Source organism: Anabrus simplex, chromosome 5 (genome assembly GCF_040414725.1).
Source record: "Anabrus simplex isolate iqAnaSimp1 chromosome 5, ASM4041472v1, whole genome shotgun sequence".
Classification (NCBI taxonomy): Eukaryota; Metazoa; Arthropoda; class Insecta; order Orthoptera; family Tettigoniidae; genus Anabrus; species Anabrus simplex.
The window spans coordinates 181,437,653-181,462,188 of NC_090269.1; the positions used below are offsets into that span (position 1 = coordinate 181,437,653).

At 41.1% G+C, this 24,536-nt stretch overlaps 1 protein-coding gene across 4 annotated transcripts in view; it reads left to right on the plus strand.

The window, feature by feature from the left end:
- The window catches only part of Sqor (Sulfide quinone oxidoreductase), a 274,946-nt gene that overhangs the window by 88,754 nt on the left and 161,656 nt on the right, over window positions 1-24,536 (plus strand). For all 4 annotated transcript variants that reach the window (XM_067147202.2, XM_067147203.2, XM_067147205.2 and 1 more), the window contains one exon: window positions 19,976-20,081. In XM_067147202.2, coding sequence (XP_067003303.2) covers window positions 19,976-20,081 — 106 coding nt within the window. The remainder of the gene's footprint in view (window positions 1-19,975; window positions 20,082-24,536) is intronic.

A 24,536-nucleotide genomic window follows, 5' to 3' on the forward strand; every position in this document is an offset into this window, starting at 1 on the left:
TAGAATTACATTTTAGTAAAGGGATTTTGAAATTACTCGCAAATTTGAAGGTGCACGACTTGCTCTGAATGTTAAGCACTAGACCGGTGTGCGACATGAATTCCACCCCCAGTATAATGGGGCAAGACAAATGCTTAGCCACAAACAGTTTAACTTTCCAAGTAAATTTAGCAATTCTAATTTTGGCATATATAAAACCTAAAATTTCTAATGGAGAAGTGTTAGCCGAAATGCATTGAACCGAAGACGAACAAAAATCAGGAAGTTTACAAGCAGATTTTAATTTAGAGTACCACTCGGCCGAAATAATGGAACAAACACTGCCTGAGTCTAAAAGAGCAGTTACAGGCTCATTTGTTAATTCAATTTTGAGAAATGGAACAGTTGCAGGGGGATCCGCCGCAATCTTAAGACATTCTTTGGGACCTTCAAAAGATAAATTAGAAGACTGAGTTTTCCCTGAGATTTCGGCTGGTTTACTTGGGGCTGAGCCTCGGAAAGATGAGTTAGCTGACTCAGCCGAAGCCACTAGTCACTTTTGATTGTTGGTCGAAGTTGAGCAGGAGGGAGTGCTATTAGAATTCTGGCAATTTTTGGCAACATGGGAGAAAGCGCCGCATTTAAAACAGTCTTGGGATGACCCCGCTCCATTCCTTGTCCCGCTAGATTTGATGAACGGACACTTATTACGTAGAGGATCTGACGACCCCCAAGCATAACATTTGCGGATTGGGGGATTTCGGCAAGGTGGAGGCTGAAAATTACTCGGAGGTGGAGGGGGCTCCTTCGCGACACGTAAGGTGTCGGCATATCTAACTCCCAGCCATAGCTTCCAACTCGGCAAAAGTTTGCGGAGGCGACGCAAAACACAATTATGACCTGTAAGATGGGGAGATTCCTTCCACAATAGCCTGTACAATTTGATCTTCAGGAAAATGTAGAGCAAATACCCTAGTGTAAAATGTAATGTCTTGGATGAAGTCGGCAAGATTTTCATCCAGTCGCTGTACTCTATAATAGCACTTCTGTATAAGAGATGACCTTGCCCTAGCCGGAATGAAGTTAGCTAATAGATAGGCGTGGAAGTCTTCTATAGATGATTGTTCAGCAATGGCTCTTACTATTTTGTCAGAGAGGACACCAGTGGAAGAAGGGTAAATTATCTGAAGGATTTGACACGGAGAAAGAGAAAAAACAAGAGCATGATTTTGGAATTCAACTAAAAACCTTAAAAATGAAATAACGTCACTGGTAGTTTTAACAGAAAACTTAGAAATACCCCTGAGCAACATGGCTAATGGATGAGGCAAACTACTGAACCCGGGTGACATAGTAGGTAACGACCTAAGGAGTGGAGAAGCAGTTTCAGAGGGTGCATTATTTAACACAAAGGGAGGAATGGATGTGCGACGACCGGACTCAGTTTCTAATGGAACAGATGTTTGTTGGACTTCTACACATTTCCTACTTTCTTCCCCCGTGGGAGAATGCTCCTCGCTAACTACGTTTACCAGAGTGGGTTGGTTGGTTTTGGGGGGTACTGCCCCAGTTAACAATAGGCTAACCTTACTGGACAATTTAGAAAGGTTTTCAAGAAGAGCACTAGCCTCCTTTCCTTGAAAGTCATTTAACTTAAGAGACAATAGATCAGTAACCCTATTGTAAAAATGGAACAATCTAGCTTGTACACGTTTAAGTTGATTTTGGGAGGGATTCCTTCCTTCAAAAAAACTAACTACGGATGCTATCTCAGTAGTATTATCAGTGATCGTAGAGAGAGCGTTGTCAATTTCTTTCTCTCCCAAAGTTGGGGTGGCAGACGGCAAATCAAGAGAATCTTTAAGCTTAGTGGTATCGGCCACAACCGTGCCTCCAGATTGAACATTTCTAGTAGTTAATTCGTAAATCAATTCTTCCTTTCGCAAATAACAGGGGTGTAGGATATCGCGAGGGCCGGACAAATTTAGAAAAATCGAAAAATTCCAGTGACAGAGAAAATTGTTAGAGTTTGAATCAAAAGCAATGTTTAGCCGTCAAAATGGGCTAAATTGAAACCCATTCAACCATGCTCTGCTACCACTTGTTACCGTGTTTTGGTGGATCAGCAGAGGTGAAAGAAGGTGTGGGCTGGAATGGGTCTAACTACAAGTCCAAAAGAAGAATTTAATAATTTAAATAAAGGTTACATTTTCAACAGACAACAAAAATTTAACAACTTTTCACTAGGTGAAATAACAATGAAAATTCAAGTATGGTAGAAGTTTTACAAATAAAGCACAAGTTAAGAGGTCTGTACAAATTCTGGGCTTCGTGCCCCAAGTTACAATTCCTGAGCCCTCAGCTCACAACCACAAAGTACCAAAGGGCAGAAAACCCCTCATTACCTGGAGCACTCGCTCCCCACTTTCAACCTCAATCCTCCCGGAGGCACTTTTCAAACCCAACAAAGAGCTGAGCCGCTCTCAATTTTCCAAGCCTATTAAAGGCTTTACCTAGACTTCAGAATCCACTGCCATCAAAGCACAACTTATAAACAGGGGTATCTTGTACCCAATCTAATGGGCCTTCGTGGAAAAAGAACAAATTAATCAAATGGCCCCAAAATCCCAAGATGAATGGAGGCGTGAACTTGCACTCCTACATGAAGCTTGTTAAAACCTAAGTGGCGCTAGGCCGATAAGCAGGGGCTATTCCCATACTATGGAGGTGACACGTATACAGAATAAATTTAACACATTAAGAAGGAATAGAAGAACGGTTACAAAAACGTAGTCACCTCAAATTCCAGATGAAGGGGAGCTCGAGAGGGTAAGGCACTCTCTATCCCTGATTTACAGTTAACGTTATATGAAAATTTTACAAAGACCTGAAAGATTTTACATGTTTCAATGGATTGTTTACATATTAAAGTTTTCGGACCCGCCCCGAGGGTTAAACTGCTGAGCTAGCAAGAATTAAAGATGTTAAACGGCCATTACCTTGTTGAAGAACGGCTGCCTGAAGAAAGAGGCGCTTCCCGCCCCCTGCTACATATCCACACACTGAGCTAGATGTTATTCGAGTGGCCAAGAGCCGTGAAAATCAGCAGTTTTTAAACCCTCGTGGAAGCTTCGAGACCTTTCATGAATAATTAAGACACACCCACTCAACTTTATTGTTAGCTAAAAGTTATACATCAACATCGAAGAAGAAGAAAGACACTATTGGTCAAAAATTAATTAAAGAAATTTATGATTGGCTGAGTTCAAAACTGGCAGAAAGAAAGATTAATATTGCCAACCCAAAAAATGAAAGTACAAAATTTAGTAAAGACAAACTTTCGAATACAAAATTTCTTCAAAAAGTTCCTTCCCCTCGCACCAGGGTGCATGATCATAGTTTTTTAGTAGAGACATCTGTCAGGGAAGGTCCACACTTCTTGATCAACCAAAAAACAAAAACAAATCGAAATACACACAGTGGCATCTTCTGAGGAACTGTTGGATTAATTCAGTTGTTAAAGTTCAGAGTTTCTCCGGTAGAAAGTAATTTAAGGCGGAAAATTCAAATGTGCGGCGTATAGGTGTACCAACCGGTACAATTATTATTATTATTATTATTATTATTATTATTATTATTATTATTATTATTATTATTGTACCAGGTGGTACACCTCCACGCCGCTAATTCAAACTTGGCGCCAGTTGAAACTCCTCTACTGGAGGAAGCCTGAACTTTATCTACAGTGTTAATTCTCAAGTTTCTCACAAGATGTCCCTACTTGTAAATTTTGAAGTTTCTGAACTGGGTCGTTTTCACTGTATTTTTGTTTTACCTGTAGTAAGAAGTGTGGACATTCTCTTCTAGATGGCACTACTGAAGGACTACAATTATGCACCATAGTGCGAAGTGAAAGAACTGTGTTTTAGGAGAAATTTTGGGGTTCATAAGTTTGTTCTTTGTTAAATTTCTTTCAGTCATTGTTTAAGTTGGCAACATTAACCCTTTCTTTCTGCCAGTTTTGAATTTGACCAGTAAGGAATTTCTGTAATTAATTTTCCACCAATAAGGTTTTTCTTCTTCGTCTAGTGTAGTAGTTTTTTCCATTATCCAACAAAAGGCTTGTGGGCGGGTGTTCTCATTCCTGAAACGCCTCGAACTTTCCACGAGGGTATATAAACGGCTGATTTTCGGGTCTCCGGGCCACTTCAGTAACATCTCATTGTGTAAATTATGTAGCAGGGGGCGGGAAGCGCCTCTTTCTTCGGGCAGCAGTTCAACCACCAGGTAATGGCCTTTTAATAAATTCTTTTCTTGCTAGCTCAGCAGTTTAACTCTCGGGGCAGGTCCGAAGCCTTTTACCATGTAACTTTCCTTTAAAATGTAAAGACACTTGGTATCTATTCTATCTTTTTAAACTACAAATTGGGATAGAGAGTGCTTAACCCTCTCGAGCTCCCACTCATATTGCTTTGAGGTGAACTTATTTTCACAACCATTTCTTCCCTTCTAATGTAATGTAGATCGTTTTCTTATATAAGTCACCTCTTTAGTATGGGATTAGCCCTTGCATTAGCGGCCTAGTGCCAAGTAGGTTTTATAAAGTATATTAGGAGTGCAGTTTCGCCTCCTCTCAAGTTGGTATTTTGGAGGCCACGTAATGGTCCTGTTTCTTCACTGAATAGGCCTCAGTAGGTTGGGTATCTTTACCCCTGTGTTATTTGTGTTTGGAGCTCAACTTGAAAGTGGAGTTGTGTGGCCTTTGATAGGCTTGAACTTAAGAGCGGGTCACTCTTTCTTAAAATTTGTTTCTGCGTGCCTCGAGGAGGCTTTACTGTGTAATTGGGAGCAAGAGCTCCTGGGCATGATTGGGGTCTTCTGCCCCTTTGTTGAATCTTGTATATCGTAAAGTTGGGCTCATTGCTCAAGAATTATGTGTCTGGCTCTCGGACCCCAAATCCTGTAACACTGTAATTGTACATTCTCGATTGGTCGCTTTGCTACTGTGTACCTGCCATTCTTGTTATTTCTTGATTTTGCTAAGAAAATATAACCTTGTTAAATTTTATCTTAACTTTAATTTCGTAAGTCGAGACCCGTTCACCCCAGCACCTTCTTTCACCTCTGCACATCCACAATACTCCGTAACAATTATTATTATTATTATTATTATTATTATTATTATTATTATTATTATTATTATTATTATTATTATTATTATTATTATTATTATTATTATTATTATTATTGTGCTTTTACGGCCGCATTGGACCACTGTAGTCAATTTCTGTCCGGTCTTCTATGATGTTTTATGTTTTTTCTTTTCTGATCTCCCAGTATTTCTGCATTCTATCTGATCTTCGTTGTCGTTCTTCTTCTGAAAAAACCCTTTTAGTTGTTTCCCTTTTATCACATTTTTGTAGGAATCTAACTTTACTATTCTTCAATTTATTTACTTTGTTTGATTTATTCTTTAAATCCTCCAATGTTATGTCTAATTCTTTCATGTCTTCTTTTATTTCTTTTATCCAGACAGGTTGTTGCTTTTGTTTCCAAAGCTTTCCCTAAATTCTGCGTATTAACCTGTCTTGAGGTGTTCTCAACAGATGACCAAAGAATGATATTCTCTTCTTTCTCATGAAATCCGTTATAGGTTCTATTTCCTGATATACTGCTGAATTTGGAATGATGTGCCATTTTCCTTCTTTTTGGTACTTTTTATTAATGCATGTTCTTACTATTCTTCTTTCAATTTTTAAAATTTAGTCTGTTATTCTTTTGGTTTAGTTTAAATAATGTTTCATTTTCATAAGTTATTTCAGGTTGGACTACAGTCTTATAATGTTTCAATTTTGTATTTATTGACAAATATTTCTTGTTGTGTGTATTTTTTGGTTACTTTTTGGGCTCTGGATAATTTATTCGTTCTCTCTGTCCAAGAAATTTTTTCATTTAAATTGTATGTTATAGTTTCTCCAAGGTATTTGAACTATACATCGCCATACCAATGATTGTTGATGGTTATTGTGTGGCCTCTAGAGAGGCCTGGTGCATATCTTTTACTTTATGCCCATGGGCAACCTGCACATATGAGTGGTGGATGATGATGATGATGATGATGATGATGATGATGATGATGATGATGGTGGTGGTGGTGGTGGTGTTGGTGTTGTAGGTAGAGAGTGAAACACTGTGTTGGCACATAGCATACTTTTGTCGAATGACATCAAGGTGTCTGCTCAAGACTTAATGTTGCCATCCGACGGATGAATCACCATCATCGGTGTCATATACCCTCACTTCATATATGGAGAGGTTTGGAATTGAATTCTTGCTTTTGGCACACAATCTAGTTATTAGAAATGATATACTATCATCTCTCTTACCCTGCTGACCAACATTCTGATGGAGAAAATTTCTTTCAGCAATGGGACTCGAACTGGCTAACTACTATGTCAGACCATAGAGACTTAATTCTTTAATGATCGTGGCCACAAGACTTGCACCATACTGATAACTGACACAAATAATGTTCAACAACATGTGTAGGAATCCAACAATAATAATGCTAATAGCTCCACTTGTAAACTATACATTACCACTAACCATGCTCGCGGTGCTGCCTGATTGCACACTCTATCACCACCACTTGGGAACAAAGCAAGCATTTCCCCAGTCCCCCTGCATGGCAGCACCCTGTATATGATCTGCAAGTTTGGACCAAGGAACTGTACGACATGTTCTAGTCTTTCAGTTTTCCAGGTTTGATGTAAATTTATTCTTGGTTATCTTGATTTAATCACTTCTAATTAGAATAGCCTCTTACCTTAAATTTAATCTCAGTTTTGTTTGTTTCATAATTTTATTTAGAATGTACAGTGTCTTTTTTTAAAATATATGATTGAACTATACTGATATATAAGTTGTTAATCAAAATAATTATTCACTGAAGAAGCCTTTAAACAAGGTGAAATATGTTTAGGTATATGGCAAATGTTAGTGTAGCACAGAGTATGCACACAGAAGGGAATAAATCTATGTTCTGCCAAAACAACCTGTAAATGAAACACAAATAACAGTGGGACCCCATGCGATGGCAATCACAAGATGAGCCATCAATGAGCCACAGTGACAATCACTGGGGATCAAAGGCATAAAATAAGATTTACACAATTCAGAAAATGCCACAAAAATCATGGGATCGCCATATGACTACCACAACAAATTGGTACAATACCAGACCAATAAATGAAGGATAAACACGAGGTGCTCAAAACAGCCACAAAACACACAGCAAAACAAGTGGGCAGTAAAAATAAATCAACGGCATGAAGATAACACCAGGTACAACACCAAAAAGTATTAAAACATACGTGGTACCAGAGTGTCAGAAAATAGGAAGACATGCAGAACAATGACCCTAAGACACACTAATGGAAAAACTGGTTTTTATACCTGACTCATTGATGAGAGAAACTTCACCATCTTCATCATTCACTAAACCACTTTCTATGTCTTCAAAATCAGAACCATCACTTTTGTCCAGTCAAACATGTGGTCTTTCAGCCGATGGACTTCCTTAACCCTGGATCGATCGCGCTGTTAGAAAATATCTAACATTGGCAATTTCTTCATCGCCATTTTGTTTTTGCATGGTGGATGGTGCAGAACTCTCTGAAATGCTTCCCCCACTACCTGAGTGACACCACTCTGTTACTTTCAAGGGTGGGGGTGTCACACGTGATTGGTGACGGGGTTCTGAATTGGCCGAGACCTGTGTGTTAGTTGAAATCTAGCTGTGGGACTGGTCACGTTAGTGTTGTGTTAGGTAGTTTCTAATGGCGGGACCGATGGCGATGAATGTTTTTTCCGCTTATAGTTAGTGACATACGTGTAGAAGTGAGGTGTATAACATGGCTTCGAACCCAGAAGAGGATCTAATTATGCGGTGGATGGAGGAGGAAAATGAGTATGTGACTCCTAGTTCTTTTCTTGACTCAGTAGTGGAAGTGACACACCTTCTGAACACAGTGAACACAATTCTGCTACAGAACAATCAAATGAGAGTGGAGACGAGAGTGATGTGTGTATCCCTGATTTACTCGGACGTAGACCAGCTTCAGAGTACGTAGGTAAAGACAAAATTATGAAGTGGGAGGTCCATAAGCCAATTCCTACTAAAACACACCAGCAAAATATAATAACTAAACTGCCTGGTGTTAAAGGACAAGTGAAGAACTGTACAAACGATTGCTGGAAAATATTTTTTCCTGATGCAACACTAAGTGAAATTGTGCACTTTACAAATGAAAAAATACAGAATGGCTACTTCATATGGTCATGGGTTTAGAGACTGTGGGCTCTCTAATAATGAAGAAATGTTAGCATTTTGTGGAGTGCTGTACATGCTAGGATAAAAAAGGCTCAACGCTTGAACACTACTGAACTGTGGGCTACAGACGGAACAGCACCAGAATTTTTTTTTTTTTCTGTTGTGATGTCCGAAAGAAGATTCCACATTCTGGTGCGGGCAAGGAGGTTCGATGGGAAGAATTCGAGAACAAACAGGAAGAAGGAAGACAATCTTGCTCCTATACGGCACATATTTGATGGATTTGTAAAACGATCATTGATAGCTATACACTTGGAATATGCTGGAGCCATTTAGGGGCCGCTGTAAATTCAGGCAATTTATGGCCAATAAACTGGCATAACATGGTATCAAAATCAATGCCTTTGTAGATCCCAGGACATTCTGTGTATTTAACATGGAGATCTATCCAGGAAAGCAGCTAGAGGGTCCCTATAAATTACCAAATGATGCAAGCAGTGTTATGAAAAGATTAATGCAACCAATTGACAAAACTGGTAGAAATATAACAGTGGACAGTTATTTCACTTCAGTACCACTTGCTAATGGTTTATATGTAAATCATCTTGCAACGATAGTAGGGACAGTATGTAAAAACAAACCCCAGCTACCACAGGAATTTCTCAACATCAAAGGAAGAAAAGCACCAAGCAGCCTCTTTGGTTATGGGAAAAATCCAAATCATTGCTTGCTAGTTTCATACGTTTCTAAGAAAAAGAAAAATATTTTGCTCATCTCAACCATGCACAATTATGATGCCATTGATGCTTCGACTGGGGAAGCTGAGAAACCTGAAATGATTATGTTTTATAATCTAACAAAAGGTTGGGTGGATGTCGTGGACAGATTGAAATCTGAGTATTCTGTTTCGAGGATCCGCAACAGATGACCGATGACTGTCTTCCAGGGACTACTCAATGTTGGGGCAATAGATGCACAGATTAAATATAAAGATAACACTGGCAATATGATTTCACGGAGGCATTTTCTAAAGGAACTGGCCAAGACACTCGCCACACCTCATTTGATGAAACATGCTTCACTCACAAATTTATCAATAACTTTGCAACAGAAAATCAAGAACATCACTGGAGAAGACCTTCCGCATACAAACAAGGCAGAAACACCTACAGCAGGTAAACCAAGATGTGCCTACTGTCCTAGAAAGAAGAACAGGTTCATGAATAACTGTTGTGATTCTTGTTAATATCCAATTTGCAAGGAACACACACAGGATCAACAAAGTTGGTTTGCAGTGAGTGTTTTTGTGGCCAGGAAGACAGTGATGAGTAAGTTTGCATGATGTCAAACTGTTGTATTTTTTGTAGTTCATGATTTGAAAATTTGTATTTGTTTGTACACTGCATGCAACTTCTAAAAATTCCTATATTTGTCCAAGTTGAGGGAGTAAATGTGTAAGTTAAATAATAGTAAATCTACCTTAATGCATTTGAACTATGAAGAAACAAATCCAATCTCAAAAATACTCTGTTTGATCATTTCTCTACACAGATGTCGTGTTAGATAAAATGTAATGCACGACCGATCGCGTGACGATGGACAACACGACCGATCGCGGGTTAAGCCATGTTATAACCCATGTAAGTGCATGAATTTATGTTATTATAGCAGCTATGCTACATGAAAGCTAAACAAAACTAAAATAAAGTAGACAGAATTTACAACAACAACAACAACAACAACAACAATGGTGCACTTTGAACTCCCTTATACATATAATTACAGTCTCAAAACAAGAGTGATAACGATAACAAATATGATGCCATTACAAGATTTGTTTTGTTTCGTATAGCAGCGAGTCACTCATTTATTTCCAAAGAAATGTATACAAGGATATTTATCTGTGGATGAAATTGAGTAAGAGGCAGGCATCTGTAAACTTCCAGGATCACAGGACAAGACATGTCACGCCATCTGTTAGTGAAACAATGCTACTAAATGAAGAAATAAAAATGTGTCAGAGGATTGATTTTGCCACTACAGAAATGGGCAAATGGCCAATTCTAGGGTTATTAATATTGATTGGCTGTAAAAACTTTATTCTTTATCTAAGACTGATGATTTTTCCATTATACCACACAGTACATAGGGGAAGGCCCTGTAACTACACCAGCTACCACACGGTACCCAGCAGAAGACCTTAGAACTACTGTACAGTCTCCATAATCCAGCTGTTCGGTAGTTCAGCACGTCCAGTAATCTGGGATTTCCTTTTCCACCTCAAACTTTTGTTGAAAAATCTGTTTTTTGAAGATATTACAAGGAAAAGTCTACAAAGCATCTTTGCACATAATGAAATGGTATTTACAATTGACAACTTATTTTTACTTAAATTTACAGTGTGTTGTGGACTCTTTCCTTTCCCAAAATACAGTGTGTAATGTTACAAAGGTTGATCAGATATAAACAGGATGAACATCAACAGTTGGTAGGACTGGCCCCGCACTTCTGCTATGCTTAGGCGGGATCGTTAGGAGTGGGGAGAGCGTGCTGTTAGATAGTTTCAGCCATTTTGTCAGTAATGCTCACAATGTCGGAGCAACAGGTGCACCCCTCAACTGCGCAACGCATAATTATAAAATTTCTTGCTTGTGAAGGAGTTACAGCAGTGGAAATTTGCCAGAGATTGACTGCACAGTTCGGTGATCAAACATTGTCAAGAACGGTTTGTCTGGTATAAAAAGTTCAAGGAAGGGCGAGAACGTGTGGAAAATCAGCAACACGATCGCCGTCCTTAGGCGAGCATTACAGATGAAAACAGTCGTGCGGTTAATGACATTGGCGACGATCGGAGGGCGAGAGTATCAGAAATTGCAGAACAAGTTGGAATCAGTTATGGGAGCTGTCAAGCAATCGTCAGAAATGACCTACAGTTCTGTAAAGTGTGTGCCAGATGGGTCCCTTGCCTTTTGACTGAAAATCTGAAGTTGAGATGTTTGGAGGTCTGTCAGAGGCTTACAGCAAGGTTTGCGGAAGAAGGTGATGCATTTTTGAGTCGGATCGTCACCTGCGAAAAAACATGGGTCCACCACTACACTCCCGAATCCAAACAAGCCAGTAAGGAATGGCGGAGGAAAGGGGAGGCAGCACCAGTGAAAGCCAAGACTCGACTGTCAGCTGGCAAGGTTCTTGCAACCGTTTTTTTCGATCGGCGAGGCATTTTGCTGATTGATTTTTTGCATGAGCGACGCACAATCAATGCTGCTTACTACTGCGAGCTGTTGAACAAGGTGAGGGTTACATATCGCCGCAAAAGACGAGGTCAACCGACTCAACAGGTTATCCTCCTCCACGACAGTGCACAGCCCCATACTGCAGCTCCGTCTCCAAGCTACAGGAAATGCACTGGACTACACTTGATCATTCTCCTTACAGCCGGAATGTATCACCCTGCGATTTCCATTTGTTCGGACCACTTAAAGAAGCTCTAGGAGGGCAACGATTTGAAGATGACGAGAGTGTGGAAGACTTTGTACGCAACTGGCTGGTGACGCGACCCTGTTCTTTTTACGATGAGGGCATCAAAGAGCTGCCCATACGCTCGAACAAATGCATTTCCAAAGCAGGAAACTATATGGAAAAAGAAATTGTAATTGCCTTGTGTTTTTCAATAAATGAATTTAAATAAAAAATAAAATCCTGTTTATATTTGATCCTCCCTTGTATGTTTATTCCAGTAGTTTGTAAGTGTTCATAATTGAAACATGTATTTTTGAGTTTTACACCAAATATTACCGATGCATACATACATACATACATACATACATACATACATACATCATAATTATTTTACAGTTCCATTTTCCTGGGTGCTGTTTGTGAGCCTCTTCCACTCTGTCTTATTGAGATACATTCTGTTGTTAATGATGCTCTCCTGCATTCTTCCCCAATCTGCAATGTCCATCTTTACGATGTCCATCTAGTGGGTTCTTGGTCTTCCCACCATTTGTTTTGCTACATGTCTCTCCCAAGTTGACATAAGCTGTCCTTGTTGGCTCCATCCTCATTACATGGCTGAACCTCCTCAGTATGGACATGCTGACCCAATCTAACAATGATGTCTCAATCCCAGCTTTCTTTCTAACCACGTCATTCCTTAACTTGTCCAGTTTTCCTTTTTGAATTGTGGACCTAAGGAACTTCATCTCAGATGCCTGCAACCTTGATGAGTCTTTCTTAGTGAGGGTGCAGATTTTGATACCATAGGTTAAGAGTGGTATGAAGTACTGATTGAACATCAGCAGCTTTGATTTTCTTGGTATTTTGGGTTCCCATAGGAGTGTTTGTAGTTGCTGGTAAAGGTGAGAGCTCTTCTGCACTCTATTTGCCACCTCATTTGTGGCTAGTGTATCTCGGGATATTACACTGCCAATTTATGTAAAGTTTTCCACACTTTCTAGTGGATGGTTTCCTAGCATATATAACATGCCAAGAAAACTAAATCCTATGGCACTTCAGCCCTGATGGACCTTGGCCTACTAAGCGACCAGTACTCAATCTGAAGGTCTCCATCCAGATCACAAGGTGACATGTGGTCAGCACGAGGAATCCTCTCGGCCATTATTCTTGGCTTTCTAGACTGGGGCTGTTGTATACAAGGAACTTGGTATACAGTGACACAACATAAAGTTTATTGTTTCAATGATTTGATACAATATATATGAGAAATAAAACTGAATTCTTCTTGAAACTTGTTTGAATGCACGCAGTTAATGTTGAAATTAAATCTTAAATTGAATGTCTGTTGCATATGTACAATTATACAATACGAGAGTTCTATATACACTTAGTTCTATCTTGAGGAGATTGTCTGTTTCACTGATAAATTGTCCTGATAGTCAAAAACTATCTTCTGTGAAATTACAAGCGTAACTTGTAGAGAGAGGCAGAATGCTGGTACTAGGTTTAACTTGCAAGGAACTTGCATTAATTTATTCAAATAGCAGAATGCTAAGGTGGATGTCGGAGCACTAGTGAGGACTAAAGGGAGTAGCAGAATGCTATACTCGGGGCTCGACGTGGCTACGGGGATCAGGATAATGAGGCAATGTTCAGAGGTGAAACCTTACGGCCAGCAATTTGTCCACCTGTTCAAAACACGTTTTCAAGAGGAATGCCTCCGTGTCTGACTTGCGGTGTGGTCTGGTCGTCGAACATTGGGGTAGTCCTGGAGAGCCTCGGAGCGAAGCTCCTTATATATCGCTGGCTGACGTCATCGGTGAGCGTGCCAGGCGCGGTGAAGACACCTCGCAGCTGCGGGTTGCGGAGCTTGTAGGCGCAGAGCTTGCGATGCGGAGGACACACAGAACACCCTCCCCTCCTAATTACGCCGGTACGGTGCAAAGCAGCAACGGCGCTGGTGGCGGCAGCGATGCTGGGCTGGAAAGTCGGCCGGGTCAGTTGTGTTGTCTGGGCGAAGGAGCGTAGAATTGTCCTGAAAAGAAATGGTCCAGAGCTCGTTCTGCAATAGACTTGTTAGGCAGGACAAGTGAATCAACAGAAGGAGATGGACGATAGCGGAAGCGGATCTGGTCTTGGTGGTGGCAGATGCATTTCTCTGCAGTCTGGATGTCGTAGAGACGATGGCCCAAGGTACGGCAGATGATACCAGGTATCCAGGGAGGATTGGACTTGAAAGTCCGGACATAGACTTTGTCATGAACGTTGAACTTAGGCTGTGAGCGCTGCGGCTGGGCAGGAAGAGGCTGCAACATAGAAAGCAAAGTGCGATGAGGGCGTCCATGAAGCTTGTGGGCTGGAGTGAGGTTGTCAGAACCAGGCATAGTCCTATATCGTCCTAGGAGTTGGAGTAATGCTTGATCTTTACTTAAACCTGAAGATACAGCTTCCTTCATGCTTTTCTTGAATGTTTGTACAAAACGTTCAGCTTCACCATTAGACTGTGGGTGAAAAAGCGGTGCTAGAATATGCCGAATGCCATTATGTGTACAGAAGTTCTGGCAGTTAGTGGCAGTAAATTGGGGTCCATTATCTGAAATGAGCACTTGAGGTAAACCTTCAGTAGTGAAAATATTCTGAAGTGCACGAATGGTAGCTTCTGTAGTAGTAGAATGCATTTCTACGACGTACGGAAAGTTGGATAGAGAATCTATCACTATGAGCCACATAGAGTTGAGAAAAGGTCCAGCGAAGTCTGTGTGTACTCGTTCCCATAGAGAAGTAGCAGGAGGCCATGGAGCTAGGTCAGATGACGGTGCATTCTGATGTATCTGACATGGGTCACAGTGGCGGATGAGGCGCTCAGTGTCGGCGTCAATACCGGGCCAATAGCAGTGTTGACGGGTGAGTTGCTTGGTGCGTGATATTCCCCAATGTCCTTCATGTAATAAGTCGAGAACTTGTCTGTGTAGACTAAGTGGGATAACCACTTGGAAGAGGGTGCCTGTTTCCAATAGTATTACTCCGGCTCGAGTTGTGAGACGATGCTATAGACGATAAGGTGCAAGGCTGGTAGGAAGCTTGGTTTGAAGAGGCCAACCGTTGCGGATATAAGTACATACTGTAGGTAGTATACTATCCTTATCAGTTGCTTTGGCGATGCAAGTAGCATCAATGGGAAAACTGGAGACTGTGTCTTTCAAGTTCTATGTCTAACTGAAGACATGCACATTCTTGAGAATCGAAAGTGGTATCAGGATCTACAGGTAAGCGAGAGAGAGCATCAGCATTACAATGCTGGGATGTGCTACGATAGACTATCTGATAAGAGAAGTCAGACAGAAATATGGACCATTTTTGCAGTTTCCTTAGAGAATGTTCAGGGATCTTATTACCGGGGTGGAATAAGTGAACAAGAAGCTTGTGATCAGTAATGATGAGGAAATGGTTGCCATAGAGATACTCGTTGAAACGGCGAATACCAAATATAATAGCTAAAGCTTCTTTCTTGATTTGAGAGTAGTGACGTTGATGCTCTTTGAGTGTCTTCGAAGCGAAGGCTATAGGACGTTCTTGTCCGTGACGATCCTTCTGGGAGAGAACAGCGCCGAGTCTATAATCAGATGCGTCCGTGGCGAGAGTGAGGAACTTACCGGGCTGAAAATGAGTCAGCTTGACAGCGTGGACAAGGGCCTTGTTGATAGTCTTCCAGGCATGTTGACATTGATGAGACCAATGAAATTTAGCACCTTTCATGCGTAAGGCATTCAGAGGAGCTGCTACTGAAGCGAAGCGTGGAATGAACTTGCTATAATAGTTCGCTTTGCCTATGAATGATTGAAGCTGCTTAAGGTTCTGCGGTGCGGGCATGTTGACAATGGCAGAGACGTTCCGTTCGCTAGGTCGAATGCCAGTTTTATCAATGATATGACCTAGGTAGTGAACTTGAGGTTGAAAAAACGTACATTTAGTGAGATTCGCTCGGAGGCCATTTTCCTTCAATTTGGTGAGGAGTAGGCGCAGATTATGCAGGTGCTCTTGATGATCTTTGCCAGTGACAAGAATGTCATCAAGGTAGTTAGCACAACCTGGAATAGAGGCAGTAAGCTGTGCTAAATAGCGCTGGAAAATCGCAGTGGAGGAAGAGACACCGAAAGGTAGGCGCTGAAGCTGGAGAAGTCCAAGAGGGGTATTCAGCGCGAGACACTGCTTGGATTCTTTGTCTAAAAGTAGCTGCAGATAGGCTTCTTTGAGATCAACTTTGGAGAAGAACTGTCCACCGGCTAAACGGAGAAATAAGTCCTCAGGACGGGGAATTGGAAAAACGTTGGTTTCAACTTGAGCGTTGATAGTGGAGCGAAAATCACCACAAATGCGAATTTTGCCATTAGTTTTCTTAACTACGATGAGTGGCGTAGCCCATTTACTGGAATTGACGGGAACTACTATACCGTCTGCTATCCATCGTAACTCGTGAGTAACTTGGCCCTGAAGTGCAAGTGGGACTGGACGCACTTTGAAAAAGCGAGGCTTGGCTCCTGATTTCAGCTGGATATGAGCTGTGTAGTCTTTGGCTGTGCCTAATGTAGATTCGAAGACTTCTGGAAATTGTTCTAGGAGATTGGTGACATCAGAGGTAGGCTGTAAGGCTGAGACTACATTGACGTTGTCATGAATTTGGAAACCGAATAAATTGAATAGATCCATGCCGAGAATATTAGAGGCAGTGTAGTTATTGACTACGAGCAAGGTAACGACCTTATGAATATCCTTATAGCTGGCAGGAATAGTGATTTGGTCCTTAATGTCAAATTTCTTCTTGTTAAACATAACAAGTTGAACGTCAGCAGGAAAGAAAGACGGCGATCCCAAGTTGTGGTACGTAGCAAGGTTGATGATTGAGACAGGTGATCCAGTATCTAATTGAAAATTAGTAGTGTGATCGGGGAAAGAGATCGGAATAATGATCTTGCTAGAATTTCTAGTAGGAAGAATAAGATTAATCTGATCCACTTCCATGTCTTGTCATGTCTTCGTACTAGGTTTCTTTGCTGGTAGAGTACTGGCAGGGCGGGACATACTTTTACGGACAGTCTTGATGTGTCCTACTTTGTGACATCGATCACATGTGGCTTTGAAGAAATGGCAGTCACGACGTTCGTGATGCTTAAAACATCCTCTGCAGGAAGGCAGGAGCTGAGGAGTGTTGTGAGAATTGTGCTTCTTCGTAGAAGAGCGAGAATGAACCTGTCAGGCACGCTTGGAAGGGAGCGAGCTGACTTTGCGGTTCGAAGGAGCAGAAGGCGTCCTGGCCATAGGAGATACGTGAGAGACTTCATGTTTCGTAGCTATTTCAGCTGCAGTCTTCGTAGTCATCTCATAGACTGTGGCAATATGCTGTACTTCTTCCAAAGAAGGGTTACTACTCTTTACAGCGTCGAAACGGACTTTGTCGTTGGGAGTATGTAGAATAACCATGTCCCTAATGAGTGAGTCTGTGTAAGGCGTGTTACAACCATCCTTGGAACAGGTAAATTTACAACTCTTGGTGAGACCTCGTAATTCCACAATCCATTCAGTGCGAGTCTGTTGCGGTTTCATCCTGCATTGAAAAAACTTGTAGCGAGCTGCTATGATATGAGAATCTTTAGCATAATGCTCAGTGATACGAGCAAGGAGCTGTGTAAAGGGAACTTCTGATATCTGCTCTTCTGGGCTTAATTTCTGGAGTAGTTCACAGGTAGGATTTCCTATGGAACTGAGAAAAAGAGCTCGTTGGCGCTTGTCGTCCGTGATGGAGTGGCAGATGAAGTGTTGTTGAAGTCTGGCTAAGTACACTGACCATTCTTCTTTTTCCGGGTCGAACGTAGAAAATTGAGGAACGGCGGTGGGCTGTGTAGATGCAGAGAGGGCTTGGATTGCTGTAAGCAGTGTTGTCTGCTGTTGCTGCATGAATTGTTGCTGTTGCAAAGCTGCAGTATAGCAGCTAACTGTTCTGTAGTAGCCATGATGACAGATGAGACAGGGAGCACTACTTGCGAGACAGCGTGTAAGTAGACCAGCTGGGAGCTTGACCTTCAATGGCTCGCCCGTGAATGAGAGAGAAAGAGAGCTTGGAGGGACAGGTGCTCGTGTGTGAGGCGTGAAATGATAGCCTGCTGTCCGTAGTTCGAACGGGGCGAACACTGGGAAGAATTGCACTGCATAAATGCGAAATGCTGGCGTAGCAAGCTTGTTTCCCTTAGCGAGACTGGTGATATGGCGAAACCACGAATAAAGTGTTCCTCGTTGTCAAGTTTGTTGAATTGGCGGGACCTGAACGTAACTTTTCCTTCTTGTTAATTTTGTTAAATTGTCGAGATTTACACTGCACTTTACCTCGTCACCAATTTTGTTGAATTGGCGGTGCCTACTCGTAACTTTACCTCGTCGCCAATTTTGTTGGCGACACGCACTAAGAACTTTTCCTCGTCGCTAATTTTGTTAAATTGGCGAGACCTGCGATGAAGTTTTCCTCGTCGCCAATTTTGTTGTGTTGTATACAAGGAACTTGGTATACAGTGACACAACATAAAGTTTATTGTTTCAATGATTTGATACAATATATATGAGAAATAAAACTGAATTCTTCTTGAAACTTGTTTGAATGCACGCAGTTAATGTTGAAATTAAATCTTAAATTGAATGTCTGTTGCATATGTACAATTATACAATACGAGAGTTCTATATACACTTAGTTCTATCTTGAGGAGATTGTCTGTTTCACTAATAAATTGTCCTGATAGTCGAAAACTATCTTCTGTGAAATTACAAGCGTAACTTGTAGAGAGAGGCAGAATGCTGGTACTAGGTTTATACTTGCAAGGAACTTGCATTAATTTATTCAAATAGCAGAATGCTAAGGTGGACGTCGGAGCACTAGTGAGGACTAAAGGGAGTAGCAGAATGCTATACTCGGGGCTCGACGTGGCTACGGGGATCAGGATAATGAGGCAATGTTCAGAGGTGAAACCTCACGGCCAACAATTTGTCCACCTGTTCAAAACACGTTTTCAAGAGGAATGCCTCCGTGTCTGACTTGCGGTGTGGTCTGGTCGTCGAACATTGGGGTAGTCCTGGAGAGCCTCGGAGCGAAGCTCCTTATATATCGCTGGCTGACGTCATCGGTGAGCGTGCCAGGCGCGGTGAAGACACCTCGCAGCTGCTAGAAACTTCGGTGCTGCGGCGGGTTGCGGAGCTTGTAGGCGCTGAGCTTGCGATGCGGAGGACACACACAACAGGGGCCACACTCTTACCATCAGATAGCTCCTCAGTTTTAATCACGTAGGCTGAGTGGACCTCGGATCCAGGTAAAAATCCTTAATCTGCCTAGGAATCGAACCCAAAGTGTCTGGGTAAGATGCAGGCTCCCTTCTTTCGCTACAGTGTGGGGTCAGCAGATAACATACAGTACATACAGTATTAAATAAAATGTGCATAACCTTTTTTTTTTTTAATAAAACCAGAAGTCATTGCCTATACATCCCAGTAATCTGGCTTTTCCAGTAGTTTAACATTCCTCTGGTCCTGAGAGGACAGAATTACTGAGCCTGCACTGTATTTGAAAGAAAATATTTTGTGGAAAAATCAGCAACCTGATAAAAACTACAATCTCTCCAAAGTCCTTCTGATTGTACTCTTTAAGTTAGAGGGTCATTTGAATGTGTTCAGCCATTTTCTCACAATTTCCATTACCAGAAAACAGCTTATCAATTTACAGTAGAAACTTGATTAACCATACCTTAGTTATCTAGATCTTTGGTTATCCAGATGCAAATAACTTCTTCTTCTCCTTTTTGCTGTGTCAGTATGTTACTTAAGCTTTGAGGCTTCATAATTTTTCATAAATGTTGTATATATTGTCTTGTATGTTTATTTCATTAGTCTGCATTTCATAATTGTTCATTAATATTTCATGTACCTACTGTATTGTACCTATTGTATGTTTATTTTATTACATTAAAATTTTGAATGCGATTATCCAGATTTTTGCGTATCTGGATGACCCATAGTACCATTTAGTCTGGATAATCAAGTTCCTACTGTGTGTGTTTCTATGTAGATTAAACTAAAATGTATTGTGTGCATATATCCTTTTCATTCCTAGTATCATATTGTCCTTAGGTTGGTTTTTTAGATACTAAGTACCTATTTAATTTTTTTCAGTTGTAGGCTTTTGGTAGTTGGTGGTGGATCTGGTGGATGTGCTACAGCTGCTAAATTTTCTCGATGCCTTGAGAAAAATCAGGTTATTATTGTGGACCCAGCAGAGGTATGTTTTACAGCAGTAATTATTCATACCTGTTATACAAAAAAGTAGACATTATATGTAAAATGTTCATACTCTCAACATCATTAGAGTGTGTAGAAATTGGTTGAAGACGATCATCTGAAAACTGCTGTGTGAAAATGCATACATTGCAAATGAAAAAGCATGAAATGTTGGATTTATTAAAAGAGAAAATAATATTTTATTAAGCATAATGAATATCACTATTCAAAGAATTGAACATTTCCTCTTAGATGAAGGCTGTTACATGTAACAAAGTACAGAAGAAACTCATTAATCCTGACCAATTGGGGAGCATAAGTTGACCGGATTAACTCATTGATGGCAGAATTTTGGATTTTTGTTTGGTGTCTTTTTTTTGTTTCATGACTGTATTTCTACACCTTACTTAGATATTCTTGTGAATTACCAGCTGTCTCTGTTGAACTATTTTCGTGGTATATGCCATGTTCATACGATCATGCTAAGTGGGAGTGTCGTTTAATCATTAATGTCATTGTAAACGTATGATTATTTTAATGGACAGCAAGCACATTCTACAAAATCAACATACACCGCCTGACAAAAAAAAAAAGTTAGGCACCTAGAAGGAGTAAACCAATATTATCCCGTTTCAGTATACGTGCATACAATTGGAGTGTGAGTAAATGATTAGATTTATAAGGATCTGTAATGTTTAGAACAGTCACCAGAGTGCATTCATGATGGCACTGTCCTGTTGTTGATAAGTTGTTACCAGTCAACTGCTGTGAGTCACACAGTTAAACAAGACTTGCAGCCACGATGCCTCGCAGATGCATTAGACAGCCTTTGACAGAGGCCGCATTGTGGGACTGCACGAGTCTGGTTGGTCGTATCGTACAATTGGCAGGGATGTGGGTCATTCAGATGTCACAGTGGCTCGTCTTGCAGGTTCGGGTCGACCAACAAACACCACCCTGAGGCAGGACCGTCGTATGGTGTGCAAAGCATTGCGGGATCCCATAACTTCGGCACCCGCCAACAGCGAATATGTACTGAAAACTCTGTAACATCCTGTGAGTTCCCGCACAGTATCTCGACAACAACATCCGCCATATTGGGGTCCTGTCATTCCATGTATCGGTTGCCATTGACACCAGAACACCAACACCTGCGTTTGGAGTGGCGCCTTGACATGGACAGAGGACGACTGGTATCTCATCATGTTCAGTGAGGAGTTTGACGGCGTCGAGGGCAGATCCTGCCCATATTGTAGAAAGACACATGGGCATAATCCCTGGCATCATGGTGTGGGGAGCCATAGGATATGCATTCAGGTCATCTCTAATAGTGCTTCGGCAGACTTTGATGGCACAGTGTCACGTTTAACTTCTGCTGCTGATAGTCGGTAAGGCGGCAGACACAGCGATACGTCACAGACATTCTGCGTCCGCACGTCCTACCCCTTATGGCACAGCACCCTGAGACAGTTTTCCAACAAGATAATGCATGTCCACACCCAGCACGTGTGTCTATGGACTACCTAGAGCATGTTGAGGTCCTCGCTTGGCCAGCAAGATCCCCGGACCTCTCCATCATTGAACACATGGGATGACATTGGAAGGGGACTCCTTCCCAATACCAACTTGCGAGATCTGGAGGGACAGCTGCAACAACTCTGGATGGATGAACTTGCGTCAGGAGAGGATTCAAATACTGTTTGACACCATTCCGAACTGTATAAGGGCATGCATTGCAGCAAGGGATGGCGGAGGTGGGGGTGTTTGCGACACCCTACTAACCTGGCACCAACATTTCACCAGTAGCTGCCAATGGCCTTGTGTCTTTCATCCCATATTGTAATTAGTTCAATAAAGGCACATGATCTTTCAGCATATGTAGTTCATTCACTTTCAACCACTCCTGAGTACTTTGCTTTTTTGTCAGGCAGTGTATAATGTACGAAAACACTTGTGAAGAATATACTGGTACATCAAACCATGGAATTAAAAATGTAAGAGCCATAAGAAAAAGCAATTGTTTATTAATTTGGTCAATTTTTTAAAAACCCTGTAGGATGAGGAACAAATTAAGGAAAGCAGAGTCCAATGTTGCATTTCGTACACTGTGTACGTAAGGTGCTGAAACAGTTAATTTCAGCACTGCTGTGGCGATTACAAGATGCTACAAGATGATCTCTGCTATCTAAGTGAACATGATTGGAGGTGCAACCTTGGTTAACAGTTCCAGTGGAATGTCCTGGACCAGATAGTGGATTCTCGTACGTCTTGAGATAGGTCTGCACGATGTGGTGGTGAAAGTCAAGCTGAGGGATGTCGACACCTGATCTTCTCATAAGCTGTCCGGTGTTATTTGCTGCAACATCCACGATCCATGTAAAGGACCACCACCACTTCTTCCCCAGCAGCAGCAAGATTGACTGACGAAAACACAATGGATTTTGGGAACTACAGACTCTTCAAAAATAAAACAGACAAACAAATTCTTAAAATCACGCCACTTTTAGCAGCAGCGGCAGTGATACACTGGGGTGGGGGCCCTCAACCCCGACACGGCGTGTCCCAATGGCTGATAGGTGAAGTTCCCGTAGATATGCAGGACAGATGTGAATAAAGCATAGCCAAATTAGCACCCGTGGATCAACTGAGGGAAAGGGAAAATGGTCAACGGCCTGGAAAGCAGAAGAGGACATACTCCAATGGCAGAGAGGACGGAAGAGCCAACTCAAATGCACACATTTGACTTGCAGCAAGTGGCAAAGTGGTCAGCATCTGATCACCAGAGGTGTGGCTAGAAATTCACGTTCTGGAACTCACCACTCCAGTCCTAAGAACATGAGGCATGTCAATCTGGACTGACACGCAAACAGAGGGAATGTCCTGGGAAACTCTAGATGAAATAATATCCAAAATTCCTCCAAACCACATAAAAATCCTTAATGCACAATTAGGCAAAGAAAGAAAACACAGATAAACAATAGAAAAATTCGCAGCACATGAATGGACCAACCAAAATGGTCAAAGATTAGTCGAACTCTGCAGGATATTCAATCTTAAAATCATGTCAACACACTTCAAAAAGAAACCATCAAAACAAATGACAGATCACCGAACACGCTCATTGGCAAATTCCAAATTGACCATGTAGCAATCTCTTATCCAAACCACAGAGAAATGATGAATGTTTAAGTCAGAAGGGGTGCAAACATAGACTCAGATCATTACCGGACAAGAATCAAACTACAGTTGAAACCTCAGATTCACAAAGAAGAAACTATTAATCCCAAAATTTGATCCCACTAGAATCCAATCATCTCTCACAGAAGAATTAGAGGGAAAGAAGGCAAAATATTGGCAACAGCTCAAAAGCAAACTGATTACAACAGCACAAACACTAATTTCTCTGCAGAAAAAGAAGAGAGACTCTTGGTGGAATAAGGAGTGTGAATAAGCAATGCAATCTTGACAGAAGGCTTACAACACCTGGAACAGCAAAAAGATGGAGAATAACTACAAAACATTCCTGGCAGTGAGGAAAGAGACAGCTCAACTGATCAGACAAACCAAAAGGAAATTTGAAAAGGATCAACTACTTGAAATCGAGAAAGACTTTGAGAGAAACAACACACAAAATTTCTACAAGAACTTCAAAACTAAGCTTGCAGGATATCAACAACAAAGTCTCTGCTTCAAGAAAGAAAATGGACAGTTGGCACTAAACAACCAAGAAAACTGTGAGGAACTCACCAGATATTTTAAAGAATTACTGAACTGTCTAGAACCAACACAAAGATTTTCTCCTCTAGAACCTGAAAATACTAATCCAAATTCATTGTCACCAGATGAAGAAGAAATCACAAGTCAGATCAAAAGACTTTAAAACAACAAAGCATCAGGTGAGCATGGAATCACAGCAAAAGTACTCAAATCAGCAGGCCCAAACACCATTAAAGAAATCACAAAAATCATGCAAGACATTTGGAAAACAGAACAAATCCCAGAAGACTGTGGAAGAATGCATTAATTCACCCGCTATACAAGAAGGGAGACAGAACAGATGTAAACAGAGGAATCTCACTAGTATCTGTTTCATACAAAATTCTATCCCAGTGTCTTCTTGATAGAGTACAACAACGACAACAACTAGAACCACAAATAGGAGAATATCAGGCAGGATTCAGACCAGGCCGATCGTTTCCAGAGCAAATCTCGAACCTAAAGCTAATCCTAAGACATCAGAGAATTTGTAGCAAAAATTTAGTCTCACATTCGTTGATTTCAAAAAAAGTCTGTGATTTAGTGGATCACAAATCACACTTTCAAATATTGAAAGAACAAGGTTTAGACATGAAAATACTTTCAATCATAAAACAGACACGAAGTACAAGGTTAAATTCATGGGGGAAACCTCAGATCCCTTTAAAATCAAAATGGGAGTAAGACAAGGGGATGGACT